General features: G+C 45.8%; 1 protein-coding gene across 1 annotated transcript in view; it reads right to left on the bottom strand.

Moving 5' to 3' along the window:
- The window catches only part of cfap65 (cilia and flagella associated protein 65), a 191,093-nt gene that overhangs the window by 148,997 nt on the left and 29,624 nt on the right, over positions 1 to 12,472 (bottom strand). Inside the window, exons 5-7 of the mRNA XM_041201213.1 lie at positions 6,762 to 6,928; positions 5,708 to 5,904; positions 4,553 to 4,698 (exon numbers count right to left, since the gene is read on the bottom strand). Coding sequence (XP_041057147.1) covers positions 4,553 to 4,698; positions 5,708 to 5,904; positions 6,762 to 6,928 — 510 coding nt within the window. The remainder of the gene's footprint in view (positions 1 to 4,552; positions 4,699 to 5,707; positions 5,905 to 6,761; positions 6,929 to 12,472) is intronic.

Raw genomic sequence — 12,472 nt, 5'->3', positions numbered from 1 at the left:
GCTGTTCCCGTCGCATTCTGAGATCCACACTCAATACCATGCGCCGCCATACGAACACACTCAACCTCTCCCAACAGCAGCACCGCCGTACCCTTTTTCAAAGCTGCGCATGCTCCCAGTTTCATTTTATTCTTCGTCTCATCTGACACCTCAACAAGAAACTTTTTCTCTTTCTCTCAAGTGCTAAGGAACGCAAGCTCCAACAACTCATCGACACCAACACCCATCTAGGACCCTCCACCCCTGCCTGTCCCTGCATCCCCACCCCATCTTCCAATCCCAGCCCCGGCCATGTATTCACTTTACCCCCTGACCTTCCCCTCTCCGACGCTGAACGTTCAGTGCTCAGCAAAGGACTTAGTTTCATACCCTTACGCCCTCACCTCAATGAATTTCGGGCTCGGCACGATGCTGAACTCTTCTTCCGCCGCCTTCATCTCCGTGCTCACTTCTTTGGGCAGGAGTCCTCTCCCCGTTCAATGGATCCTTTTACCCACCTCCAATATTCTCCCTCCAGCTGGACCCCTCCCTCTGGATTCTTACCTTCTCTTGATCTTTTCATTGAGAACTGTCGGCGTGACATTAGTTGTCTCAATTTCTCTGCTCCTCTCACCCATTCTAATCTCTCTCTCTCTGAACTTACCGCACTCCGTTCTCTCAGGTCCAACCCTGACATCGTCATCAAACCCGCTGACAAGGGTGGTGCTGTTGTTGTCTGGCACACTGACCTCTACCTCACGGAGGCTGAGCGTCAATTCGCAGACACTTCCTCCTACCTCTCCCTGGACCATGACCCCACCACTGAACATCAAGCCATTGTTTCCAGGACTGTCACTGACCTCATCTCCTCTGGAGATTTTCCTCCCACAGCTTCCAACCTGATAGTCGCCCAACCTCGGACGGCCCGCTTCTACCTCCTACCCAAAATCCACAAACAGGACTGCCCGGCAGACCGATCGTGTCAGCCTGTTCCTGCCCCACGGAACTCATTTCTCGTTATCTTGACTCCCTTCTCTCTCCCCTTGTCCAGTCCCTTCCCATCTACATCCATGATTCCTCTGGCACCTTACGTCACATCAACAATTTCCAGTTCCCTGGCCCTAATCGCCTCCTCTTCACCTTGGACGTCCAATCCCTCTACACCTCCATCCCCCACCAGGATGGTCTGAGGGCCCTCAGCTTCTTCCTCGAACAGAGGCCTGAACAATCCCCATCCACCACTACTCTCCTCCGTCAGGCTGAACTTGTTCTCACACTGAACAATTTCTCCTTTAACTCCTCTCACTTCCTCCAAATAAAAGGTGTGGCTATGGGTACCCGCTTGGGCTCCACCAATGCCTGTCTCTTTATGGGGTATGTGGAACATTCCTTGTTCCAGTCCTACTCCGGCCCCTCCCACAACTCTTTCTCCGATACATCAATGATTACTTCGGTGCTGCTTCATGCTCTCGTCGGGACCTGAAAAATTTTTTATTAATTTTGCTTCCAATCTCCACCCCTCCATCATTTTCATCTCTGACACTTCCCTTCCCTTCCTTGACATCTCTGTCTCAATTTCTGGTGATAGACTGTCCACCAATATCCATTACAAGCCTACCGACTCCCACAGCTACCTCGACTACAGCTCCTCACACCCTGCTTCCTGTAAGGACTCCATCCCATTCTCTCAGTTCCTTCACCTCCGTCGCATTTGTTCTGATGATGCTACCTTCAAAAACAGTTCCTCTGACATGTCCTCCTTCTTCCTTAACCAAGGTTTTCCACCCACGGTCATTGACAGGGCCCTCAACCATGTCCAGCCCATCTCCTGCGCATCCACCCTCACGCCTTCTCCTCCCTCCCAGAAACATGATAGGGTCCCCCTTGTCCTCACTTATCACCCCACCAGCCTCCGCATTCAAAGGATCATCCCCCGCCATTTCCACCAACTCCAGCATGATGCCACAACCAAACACATCTCCCCTTCACCACCTCCCCCCCCCCCGACCCGGCGGCATTCCATAGGGATCGTTCCCTCCGTGACACCCTGGTCCACTCCTCCATCAACCCCTACCCCTCAACCCCCACCTATGGCACCTCCCTATGCATACACAAAATATGCAACACCTGCCCCTTCACTTCCTCTCTCCTCACCGTCCAAGGGCCCAAACACTCCTTTCAAGTGAAGCAGCATTTCACTTGCATTTTCCCCAACTTAGTCTACTGCATTCGTTGCTCCCAATGCAGTTTCCTCTACATTGGAGAGACCAAACGCAGACTGGGCGACCGCTTTGCAGAACACCTTCGGTCTGTCCGCAAGAATGACCCAGACCTCCCAGTCGCTTGCCATTTTAACACTCCACCTTGCTCTCTTGCCTACATCTGTCCTTGGCTTGCTGCATTGTTCCAGTGAAGCTCAACGCAAACTGGAGGAACAGAACCTCATCTTCCGACTAGGCACTTTACAGCCTTCCGGACTGAATATTGAGTTCAACAACTTTAGATCTTGAACTCCCTCCTGTATCCCCACCCCCTTTCCATTTCTTCCCCCTCTCTTTTGTTTTTTCCAATAATTTATATAGGTTTTTCTTCTCCCACCTATTTCCATTATTTTTAAATCTAGACCTTTTATGCCCTTTTAGTCTTATTTCACCCCACCCCCACTAGAGCTATCTGTACCTTGCATGTCCTGCTATCCATTCTTAAATAGCACATTCTTTTAGATAATATCACCACCTTCAACACCTCTTTGTTCTTTTGTCTGACATCTTTTGGTTATCTGCTCCTATCACTGCTTGCTTGTCACTACAACCACCACCCCCCCCCCCCACCCCACTTCTCCCTCCAACCCCCCACCTTAAACCAGCTTATATTTCACCCCTCTCCTATTTTTACTTAGTTCTGTTGAAGGGTCATAAGGACTCGATACGTCAACTTTGTTCTTCTCCGCCGATGCTGCCAGACCTGCTGAGTTTTTCCAGGTATTTCTGTTTTTGTTTTGGATTTCCAGCAACCACAGTTTTTTGTTTTTATCCTGATCGAGTGACTTGGAAAGAGAGGGGGTGGGACAGAGGGTTGGGGGTGGGAAAAGGACAAGGGGACAGGGACGAAGACCAGGGGAGTTGGTAACTTGGCCTTAAGGGTGTCTCCCCATTAAAAGTATGTCAGCTTGGCTGTTGCTGTTCCTGTTTCTGGGTCAAAGGGCTGCGGATATGAACTGTCCCAACTAGGCTTGCGCTATTGCTACACAAAACAGGGAGGAGCATCACACTGTCGGAGGAGCCTCCTTCAAATGAGACATCATGGGAAGAAAGGAATAAAAATTTATGCTGATAGGGTTAGACAAAGAGGGATAAAAGTGTATGTGATGCACAAATGCCAGTATAGATGCGTTGGACAGAATGGCCTATTCTTGAGCTCTAAAATCAATCTTATTCTGTAAAATGACCCTTGGCAACTGTAATGGGAATGTTTTCAAAGAGCAGCCCATGATGATAATCTTACTGACAAAGTATTTAATTTGTGACCAGGAATTGCTTGATACGGTTTGTGTTGAGGGGGTTCATCAGAGTGTACTTTATGAGACATTGTAATGGAAGGGTTACTCTGCATCTACATTTCAACACAAGAACAGTGACAACACTTCAAAAGTACTTCTTTGGCAGCAAATCATTTTGAGGCTGAGGTATATAAATGTAAACCTTTCCTTTTTTTTTATCTCACCCGTGCCATATCTGATCCTCGCTGGAACAATACACAGGCAACTTGACCTGTTCTCTGCTTGGCCTGACAGTATCTAATGGGTGAGAATTAGGGAACCTTCTAGCTCAAAAGGAGACCATTAGGCACATCATGCCTGTGCTGGCTCTTTGAAAGAGTTATCCAATTAATCTCACTCTTCCGCTCTTTCTCCATAGCCCTAAAAATTGTTATTCAAATTCCCTTTTGAAAGTTACCATTGAATCTGCATCCACCACCCTTTCAGCAATTGCATTCCAGGTCGTAACAATTCACTGTGTAAAAACTTCTACTTTGTACTTATACTTGACTTGTGAGTGCTTGATGGGACAATGCCAAGAAAGAGCTTTACACTATGTCTAGCACTCTCATGGCTTTGGATATTTGAGATTGGCATTGTGTGCACGTAGTGGGAAGGCATTCCATTCTCCAGCACTGGCATTCTCATCTGCATTAGCAAGGAAATTACCAGATACTCAGCATATCTCTTGCACATCTCCGATCCATCACTGTACCATCAGCTGTGCCCTCAGCTGCCTAGACCCTAAGCTCTTGAATTCTCTCCTTGTCTGCCTATCTCTCTCTCCTTCTTTAAGATGGTCCTCAAAACTTATGACTTTGACCACCTGTCCTTATCTCCTTATGTGGTTCAGTTTTAAATTTTGTTTGATAATGCTTCTGTGAACCACTTTGAGATGTTTCACTACATCAAAGGCACTATATAAATTCAAGTTGACAGTTGCTGAAAAGCAAAAGTGCAGCAAAGTTTGAATAGAACAAAATCTTGGATCTTGCCCACCAATGATTTGCCAAATCCACCGCTGGAAATACTCACCGTCGAGTAGTTATGAATCTCCATATACCTCTCAGCTGTGCTGCCAATAGCAACGTGCCCAAAGTTTAGGATGCTCTTTGTATCCTCCTGCCCAGATGTCTGGGACATTTCACCTTTCTCACTCACCAAAAGATGAGGGTACTTGGCTGTGGAGCAGAAGAATGTGGTTAGAACACCAAAATGAATAAAATTCTTCCTTGTCATCAGTTGTGCCTCAAATAGTTGTATCCTCGTTCCCAATTCAGAATGTTATGTTTTATAGTCCCATATAGTCCTGGACAGCACCAAGTTTGATCCCACATCATACTCAAGTAAAATTTGCACCACATGTATCAGACTGTAATCATCTCCATCTAACTATCTCCCCTCAACATTCAATGGCATTACTATCGCTGAATCCCCCACTATCCACATCCTGAGGATTACCATTGACCAGAAACTGAACTGAACCAGCCATATAAATACTGTGGCTATAAGAGCAGGTCAGAGGCTGGCAATTCTGCGGAGAGTAACTCACTTCCTCACTCCCCAAAGCCTGTCCACCATCTATAAGGCACAGATCAGGAGTGTGATGGAATATTCTCCATTTGCCTGGATGAGTGTAGAAGCTCAACGCCATTCAGAACAAAGTAGCCTGCTTGAATGGCACTTTATCCAGCACCTTAAACATTCACCTCCTCCATTACCAACACATAGTGGCAGCAGTGTATACTATCTACAAGATGCCCTTAAGCAACTCACCAGGGGTCCTTGACAGCACCTTCCAAACCTGTGTCCTCCACCACCAAGAAGGTGATGGGCAGTAGATGCATGGCAAATTCTCCTCCAAGTCACACACCACTCTGACTTGGAACCATATCACCATTCTCTCACTACAAATGGTCAAAATCCGGGGATTCCCTTCTGAACAGCACCGTAGGTGTACCTGCACCAGATGGACTGCATTGGTTCAAGGCAGCGGCTCACCACCACCTTGCAAAGGCACATCAAGGATGGGGAAGAAATGCTGGCTTCACCAGCAATGCTCACATCTCATGAACAAATAAAACAAAAATAGCGAGGTCCTGAGATCACAAAAGACACTACATAAATGCAATTCCTTTCATTTTTCTTTCTTTCTTGTAAAGTTTGAATGCTGATGTAATTAGATCTCACCTAAAGCTTGCAGCTTCATGTATTTCTCAGATTCATCATCTCCAAACTTGCAGGTGGCAACCGCATCAAAGAATTTAGGGACCTGGGGCTGGAACATAACCTTGATCTTGTAGTCATCCCATGGTGGCAGTATGCCACTAGATGGTACTAGGAAGAATGGGCTGGGCACTTCCAAATGGAAGCGTGTTGATAGCTGACTGTAAAGAGTGTTAACAATGTCAGCATTAACAGCAACAACAGTAGCTGGCATCTATATAGTGCCTTTAACATTGTAAAACATCCCAAGATGATTCATAGGAGAGTTTGTTAAGCAAAATTTGACACTTAAAGAGATATTAGAGCAGGAAACCAAAAGCTTGGTCAAAAAGGTAGGATTTCAGGAGCACATTTAAGGAGGAGAGAGAAGTGGAGAGATATAGCGAAGGAATTCCAAAGCTTGGGTTGTCGACGGCTGGTCATCAAGGATGTGGTGAAGGCAAGTTGGAGATATGCAAAATTGGAGGAGTGTAGGGTTCTTGGGATGATTCTTGGAGGGCTGGAGGAAGTTACAGAGATAGGGTAAGGCAAGGCTATGATGGGATTTTAACAGGAGGATGAGAATTTTATACTTGAGGAGGCATAATCATAGTTAGAACTCAACCATTGGTAACCCTCAAGTTCTGCAGCTTTTTAATTAATTTCAAATGGATCATGTCTGCACCTGGTGGATTATCAAGAATTAGGGGGAAAAATTTCAGAATGACAATATGTGACATTTTAAGCAAGTGGATCACAGAAGCTAAAGTAGGAATACATTGCGACATTCATTAGAATGTTACCAGGATTTGCTGGCCACTGTACTCTCTCCCACAAAAAACAACAGACGCTAGTTCAATTTATAATTTAAAATCTGATATTTACTTTTGGTAGACGAAGGTATAAACTGATACGGAGCCAAGGCAGGTAGATGAGGTTAGGATTCAGATCACCCATGATCTCACTGAATGGCGGAACAGACACGAGGGTCTGAATAACCGTCTCCTGTTCTTATGTTCCTATGGTCTTCTGGCCTTACCTTTTGTTGTGCAAGTAAAATGTGGACTCTGAGCTTTCGAAGACTCCACAGGCTGGCAAGACTACCAATCCAGGGATCTGCAGGTCATGGGAGGGCAGAGAAGCAAGCAGGCGAACAGTAAATGACCCATTTTTCGACTCAAACACAATGCGATCCTCATAGTCTTTCTGCAAGGGGACAAAATTTAAGGTCAAAATATCTCACTGGAGCAGGGCGATTGGGTGAGGCATGTGTATGCTTATGTCATCACCTTAATGTAGTAGCATATCGTGGTTATGTTACTGAACTAGTGATTCAGAGGCATGAGTAAAATTTCTAACACAACTGCTGAGGAATTTAAAGTCAGTTATTAAATAAAGTTGGAATAAAAAGCTAGGCCTGGATTTTTGCCGAGCTGAGCTGACACAGGAGGCCTTTAAAAATGACTGTTCTGGAGTTCCCACCCCTGTTCCCATTTCAGGCGATTTTTGCCAGCTTCGGGTAAGGTTGCAGATAGTCAGCCCACAGGCAGCACTTCTGCCTTTGCTGGCTCCACTGTTGGGGCGGGCAGTTCAACCTCCCAACCCACCCCACAATGTGAGTGGGGACCCTTCTGTAAGTAGAAGTGTTTCACTGCACCCTAGAGGAGCAGTGAACCACGGGGGAATCCTAACCCCGAATGGAGAGTGAAAAAGAGAACAGCAATCTGTTTTTGAAATTCTTTGATTGACAGGCTATTTGCCTTAATATAGAAAAATATCTGTTCTTTCAGTTTAAATAAATTCCATTTTTTGTAATGGTTAGTTTTGAGACCATAAGACCATAAGACGTAGGAGCAGAAGTAGGCCATTCAAGTCTGCTCCTCCATTCAATGAGATCATGGCTGATCTGATAATCCTCAACTCCACTTTCCTGTAATTTCCCCATAACCCTTGGTTTCCTTACTGATTAAAAATCTGTCTATCTCAGCCTTGAATATACTTAACAACCCAGCCTCTACAGCCCTCTGCGGTAAAGAATTCCACAGATTCACTACCCTCTGAGGGAAGAAATTGCTCCTCACCTCTGTCTTAAAGGGGCGCCCCCTTACTCTGAGACTATTCACTCTGGTCTTAGACTGACCCACAAGGGGAAACAACCTCTCAGCATCTACCTCATCAAGCCTCCTAAGAATGTTATGTTTCAATAAGGTTGCCTCTCATTCTTCTAAACTCCAATGAGTACAGGCCCAACCTATTCAACCTCTCCTCAAAAGAAAATCCCTCCATACCCAGGATCAACCTAGTGAACCTTCTCTGGACTGCCTTCAATGCCAGTGTATGTTTCCTTAGGTAAGGGGACCAAAACTGTTCACAGTATTCTAGGTGTGGTCTAACTAGTGCCTTGTATAGTTTTAGCAAGACTTCCCCATTTTTATTCTCCATTCCCTCTGAAATAAAGGCTATCATTCCATTTGCCTTACCTATTAACTGCTGAACTTGTGTGCTAGCTTTTTGGGATTCATGCACAAGAATCCCCAAATCCCTCTGTGCTGCAGCCTTTTTTAGTCTTTCTCCATTTAAGGAATATTCAGCTCCTCTATTCTTCCTGCCAAAGTGCATATCCTCACATTTTCCCACATTATGTTCTACTGGCCACGTTTTTGCCCACTCATTTAACCTGTCTATATCCTTTTGTAGACTCTTCGTGTCATCCTCACCACTTGCCTTCCCACCTATTTTTGTGTCATCTGCAAACTTGGTGATAGTACATTCATTTCCCTCAAGCACTTTATGAATGCTGGGTTGAGTTTCAAAAGCCCAAGAACTACTTAGCTCAGCAGATGATTGTATACACAGTTTAACAATTTTTTAAGGCTATTAAAGGGTTATCTGTCTTTGACATGGTTTGTGAATAGATGTTTGTTTGTTTTTACAACTGAATGGTCATTTGAGAGGGTTGACTTTTTTTAATGGCTCTGGAGTTTTTTTCAAAATGAAATTTTTTTGAGTGGCAGCTGTATTAAATTGTTAGAAGTTTAATTCACTTTCACATCCATCTCAAAGGCTTCTTTTTACTATTACATAGCTTCTGAGGTTTGCCTTTAGTAGCTACTGAGTGACTATGGTGGATAAGTGGAAGGAACAAGGATGGGGTACAGAGAGTTTCAGGGGGCATGCAGAAGCACGAGGGTATGAGAGGTCATGGGGTGTAAAAGGAGGCATGGAGGGGCATGGGGAGTATGAGGGGACATGGGAAAGCATGAGGAGCATTTGGTGTGGGTGGGAGGTGAGTAGCGAGGGGTTGAAGGTCTGATATTCATCATTATACCTGGGCCAATGTCCCAGTAAATAGAGGTGGGCTTCTAGCCTGCTGACCTTGCAATCCCCCTGTCTCTGTTACTGTCTCGGACCTGCTTCCATCCTGCCCCTGCCTCCCTGGAAAGAAAATATGGTGTGCAGAGGCCTCCATAACGAGTGTTTGTTGGGTAAGGAACTTTCCAGACTCATATTTCCCATCTCCTTCACAAAAATACCATCCCCTAGACTCGTTGTTGGTGACCATAAAATATCATTAAACTGTCATAAATACCCATCTGGTTCACTAATGTCCTTTAGGGAAGGAAATCTGCCATCCTTACCCAGTCTGGCCTACATGTGAGTCCAGACCCACAGCAATGTGATTGATTCTTAACCACCCCTGAAATGGCTAGGCTAGCTCCTCAGTTATATTCATCGTGAATAACTAAAGAACATGAGATTAGGAATGAGAAATACCCATCCCACTCACTCTGTTATCTCTCAAGTATTGCATCAGAACCCAATCCGGACACTGCCGACTTTTCGTTTCAACACACATCCCTCCATTCCCCACTGAATCAAGAGTCCATTCAATTTCTTTCTCTTTTTTTTTGTAAAGAGCCTATATTTTATATTTTTTTGGACTTTGGCTTTAAGATTGTACTGTGGCTTTAAAAAGCTACAGTAGCTGCACTTTAAAAAAAATGTTCCCTAAAACAGAAAGAGAAGATCTACAATGTCACTACTCCTTAGAACAATATGTGCCAGGTTGGATGATGGTGCCAGAAAGGTCATGTTTAAGAGATAACCAGCTAGCGAAGGTGTTTGATTGGCTGCTGACCAGGTGACCAGGGTTTTTGTGACAGCAGTAGCCAGCAGAAGGATCCCAACCTGCCAAGAGGAAAGACCTTAAACTGGCAATACTCCAATAATTCTAGTAATTAGCTGGCTATCGCTCACATCTCCATATCCTGTTTTTTTGAGAAATCACTAGTAGAGATGTTAAAAGCAAGTTTTCAACTAATAAACTACAGGCTGGAAGTGCTGAAACATCACGTCGTGTCAGCAGCACAGGTCTGCCATGAACTTGGAAGACTTCAAGCAAAATCAACTCATCTAACCCTGTACTCTGGATTGGTGCTATCGAACTGTTCTTTCCCCTCTCCCTTAAAATCCTTGACCAGAATTTTTCCGTTGGCAAGTTGGGGGCTGGGCCTGCTTGCCGACACGGGATGACATCGGGAAGAACCCCCAACGTCATCCCGGTCCATTGAGGAAGGCGGGCAGACAGCAAAATCAGCTGTCCACCCGCCGACCTGTCATTGGCCAATTGAGGCCATTGACAGGATAATTAAGCTCATTAAAGGCCCTGAACGTCCAACATTAAAGCTGGTGGGCAGGCCAGGAGCCCCAGCGGGCTTCTGATAATACATGAAACCTCATCCACTGGCGGGATGTCTGTTTTGAAAATGTTTAATAAACTTTATGTCCTTTTTATTAACATGTCCCATCTCGTGTGACATCGTCACATGAGGGGGACATGTTACTAAATTTTTTATTTGTCTATTCTTGATGTTTAAAAAACTTTCAGTGATCTCCCTAAGACAGCACTTGGTCTCAGGGAGCAGTGCACTCTTTTGCGCGTATGCATGAAAGAGCACACTTTGACAGCTGGGGAATGCCTCCCCCACCCCTGCACAGGAAGCACATAGCACTTCCCGTTGGGTAGCCTGCTGGGCGGGTCTTAATTGGCCCGCCCACTTAAAATATCGGCGGGCCCCATTTCAGCAGTGGCGATTGGCTGTCCGCCCGCCGCCAAGCTGGTGGGGCCTGCAAGCCCATCAAGGGAAAATTCTGCCCCTTGTTTTGTATGTGTGTTTGTATATAGGATTAAAAAGGGGTGGAGTAAGTCATAGAGCTAAGAGTTAGCAGTTCATATTTCTTTCTGTTGTTATTGTCTAAAAACAATTTGTTTAGTAAACAGTTATCTACTTGTTAAGCTTATAAACCTGGTGCTCTTATTCATAGTTAGGTAAAATTGGGACAACTTGGTAGCCTGATTAAGCTTTTCACATTTGTCTTGGCTTGAGGAGCAGTGGGGCTTGATATTACGGCACACTGTCCCCAGTGTATCGTTACATTTTGCATCTACAACATGCTTCCTTCCTCTCTCACAAAAACAAAGACGGAAAGCAAAGCAACTCTGCACTGGGGCTAGAGTAATATAATGGCCTAGGAACCCAGAGGCCTGGACCAATCATTTTCCTATTGCCCCTGGGAAAGTTTGCTGGCAGCGGGAGCCAACCCAATGTAGCTCCCCAATAGCCTCCTGGCTTCCTCAACCCCACCCCCTACACCGCCACCCCCCCCCCCCCCCCCCCCCCCCCACCCCCCCCCACCCACCCACCCACCCCCCAAACCACCCCTCCACCCACCTCCAACTCCCCCGTCTCCAAGCCTGCCACTCCAGGGCTGGGAACATTCAGCACCACAATCCCACCATGCCAGTTTGAGAATTGTAAACAGCTGTCAGGCATAAAAGTGACCATGATGATGTCAGATTGTCACAAAAAACCGAATGGATCACCAATGTCCCTTTAGGGAAGCACACCTCTCATCCTTACTCAGCCTGGCTTATATGTGACTCCAGGTCCACACCGAGGTGCCACTTGGTTTGTATCATCACGTTCTGAGGCAACTAAGGATAGACAATAAGCGCCTGCCTGGCCAGTGCTGCCTCCATCCAAATAATGCATGAAAAAATAGCTTATCTATCTGGCACAGCCAGCACAATGATTTCTCTTCCTGCATCATTTCCTTGAGACATGACATCATTTCTAACTTGCATGCCTTCACTGTAGCTCCACACATTATCCCTTGGCAACATCATCCTTGGACATGTTTCCACATGTGCACTGACAATACCCAGCTCCAACTCTCGAGAGCCTTCCAGTACCTGTGTTATCCGACTGATTGTCCAGCATCAAGCCTTGGGTGAGTCACAATCTCCTCCAGTTAAGCACTGGAAAGAGCAAAGCAATCATCTTCAGTCCCCGTCACAAACTCCGTTCCCCTCCCTGGTCACCAACTTGGGCTGAACCAGATTGTCTGCGATAATAAAAAAGGAAAATGATGGAAATACTCAGCAGGTCAGGCAGCAGCTGTGGAACGCAGACTGTGTGCTACCCCAGTGTCATTCCAACCCATGCTGAGCTTCTTCCAAGATTCTCTCCATCATAAATTCCTCCTACATAACACTGTCTGCCTCCGCTCCCTAGCTCAGCCTACCTGCTACTTAAACACTCACCCAGGACTGTTCTAAGGCCTAACCCCCCCCTTACCCTCCCATCCTACCTTCATTCTCCATACATATCAGCTCAACCATAATGCTGCTGCTCTGCCCTATTCCAGAGTATGTCTCAAACTTATTGTTGATGAGCTACATTCATATGA

The sequence above is a fragment of the Carcharodon carcharias genome, chromosome 12 (genome assembly GCF_017639515.1).
Source record: "Carcharodon carcharias isolate sCarCar2 chromosome 12, sCarCar2.pri, whole genome shotgun sequence".
NCBI lineage: Eukaryota > Metazoa > Chordata > Chondrichthyes > Lamniformes > Lamnidae > Carcharodon > Carcharodon carcharias.
The sequence above is the reverse complement of the archived record's forward strand: the minus strand, read 5'-3'. Positions and strand labels throughout refer to the sequence as shown.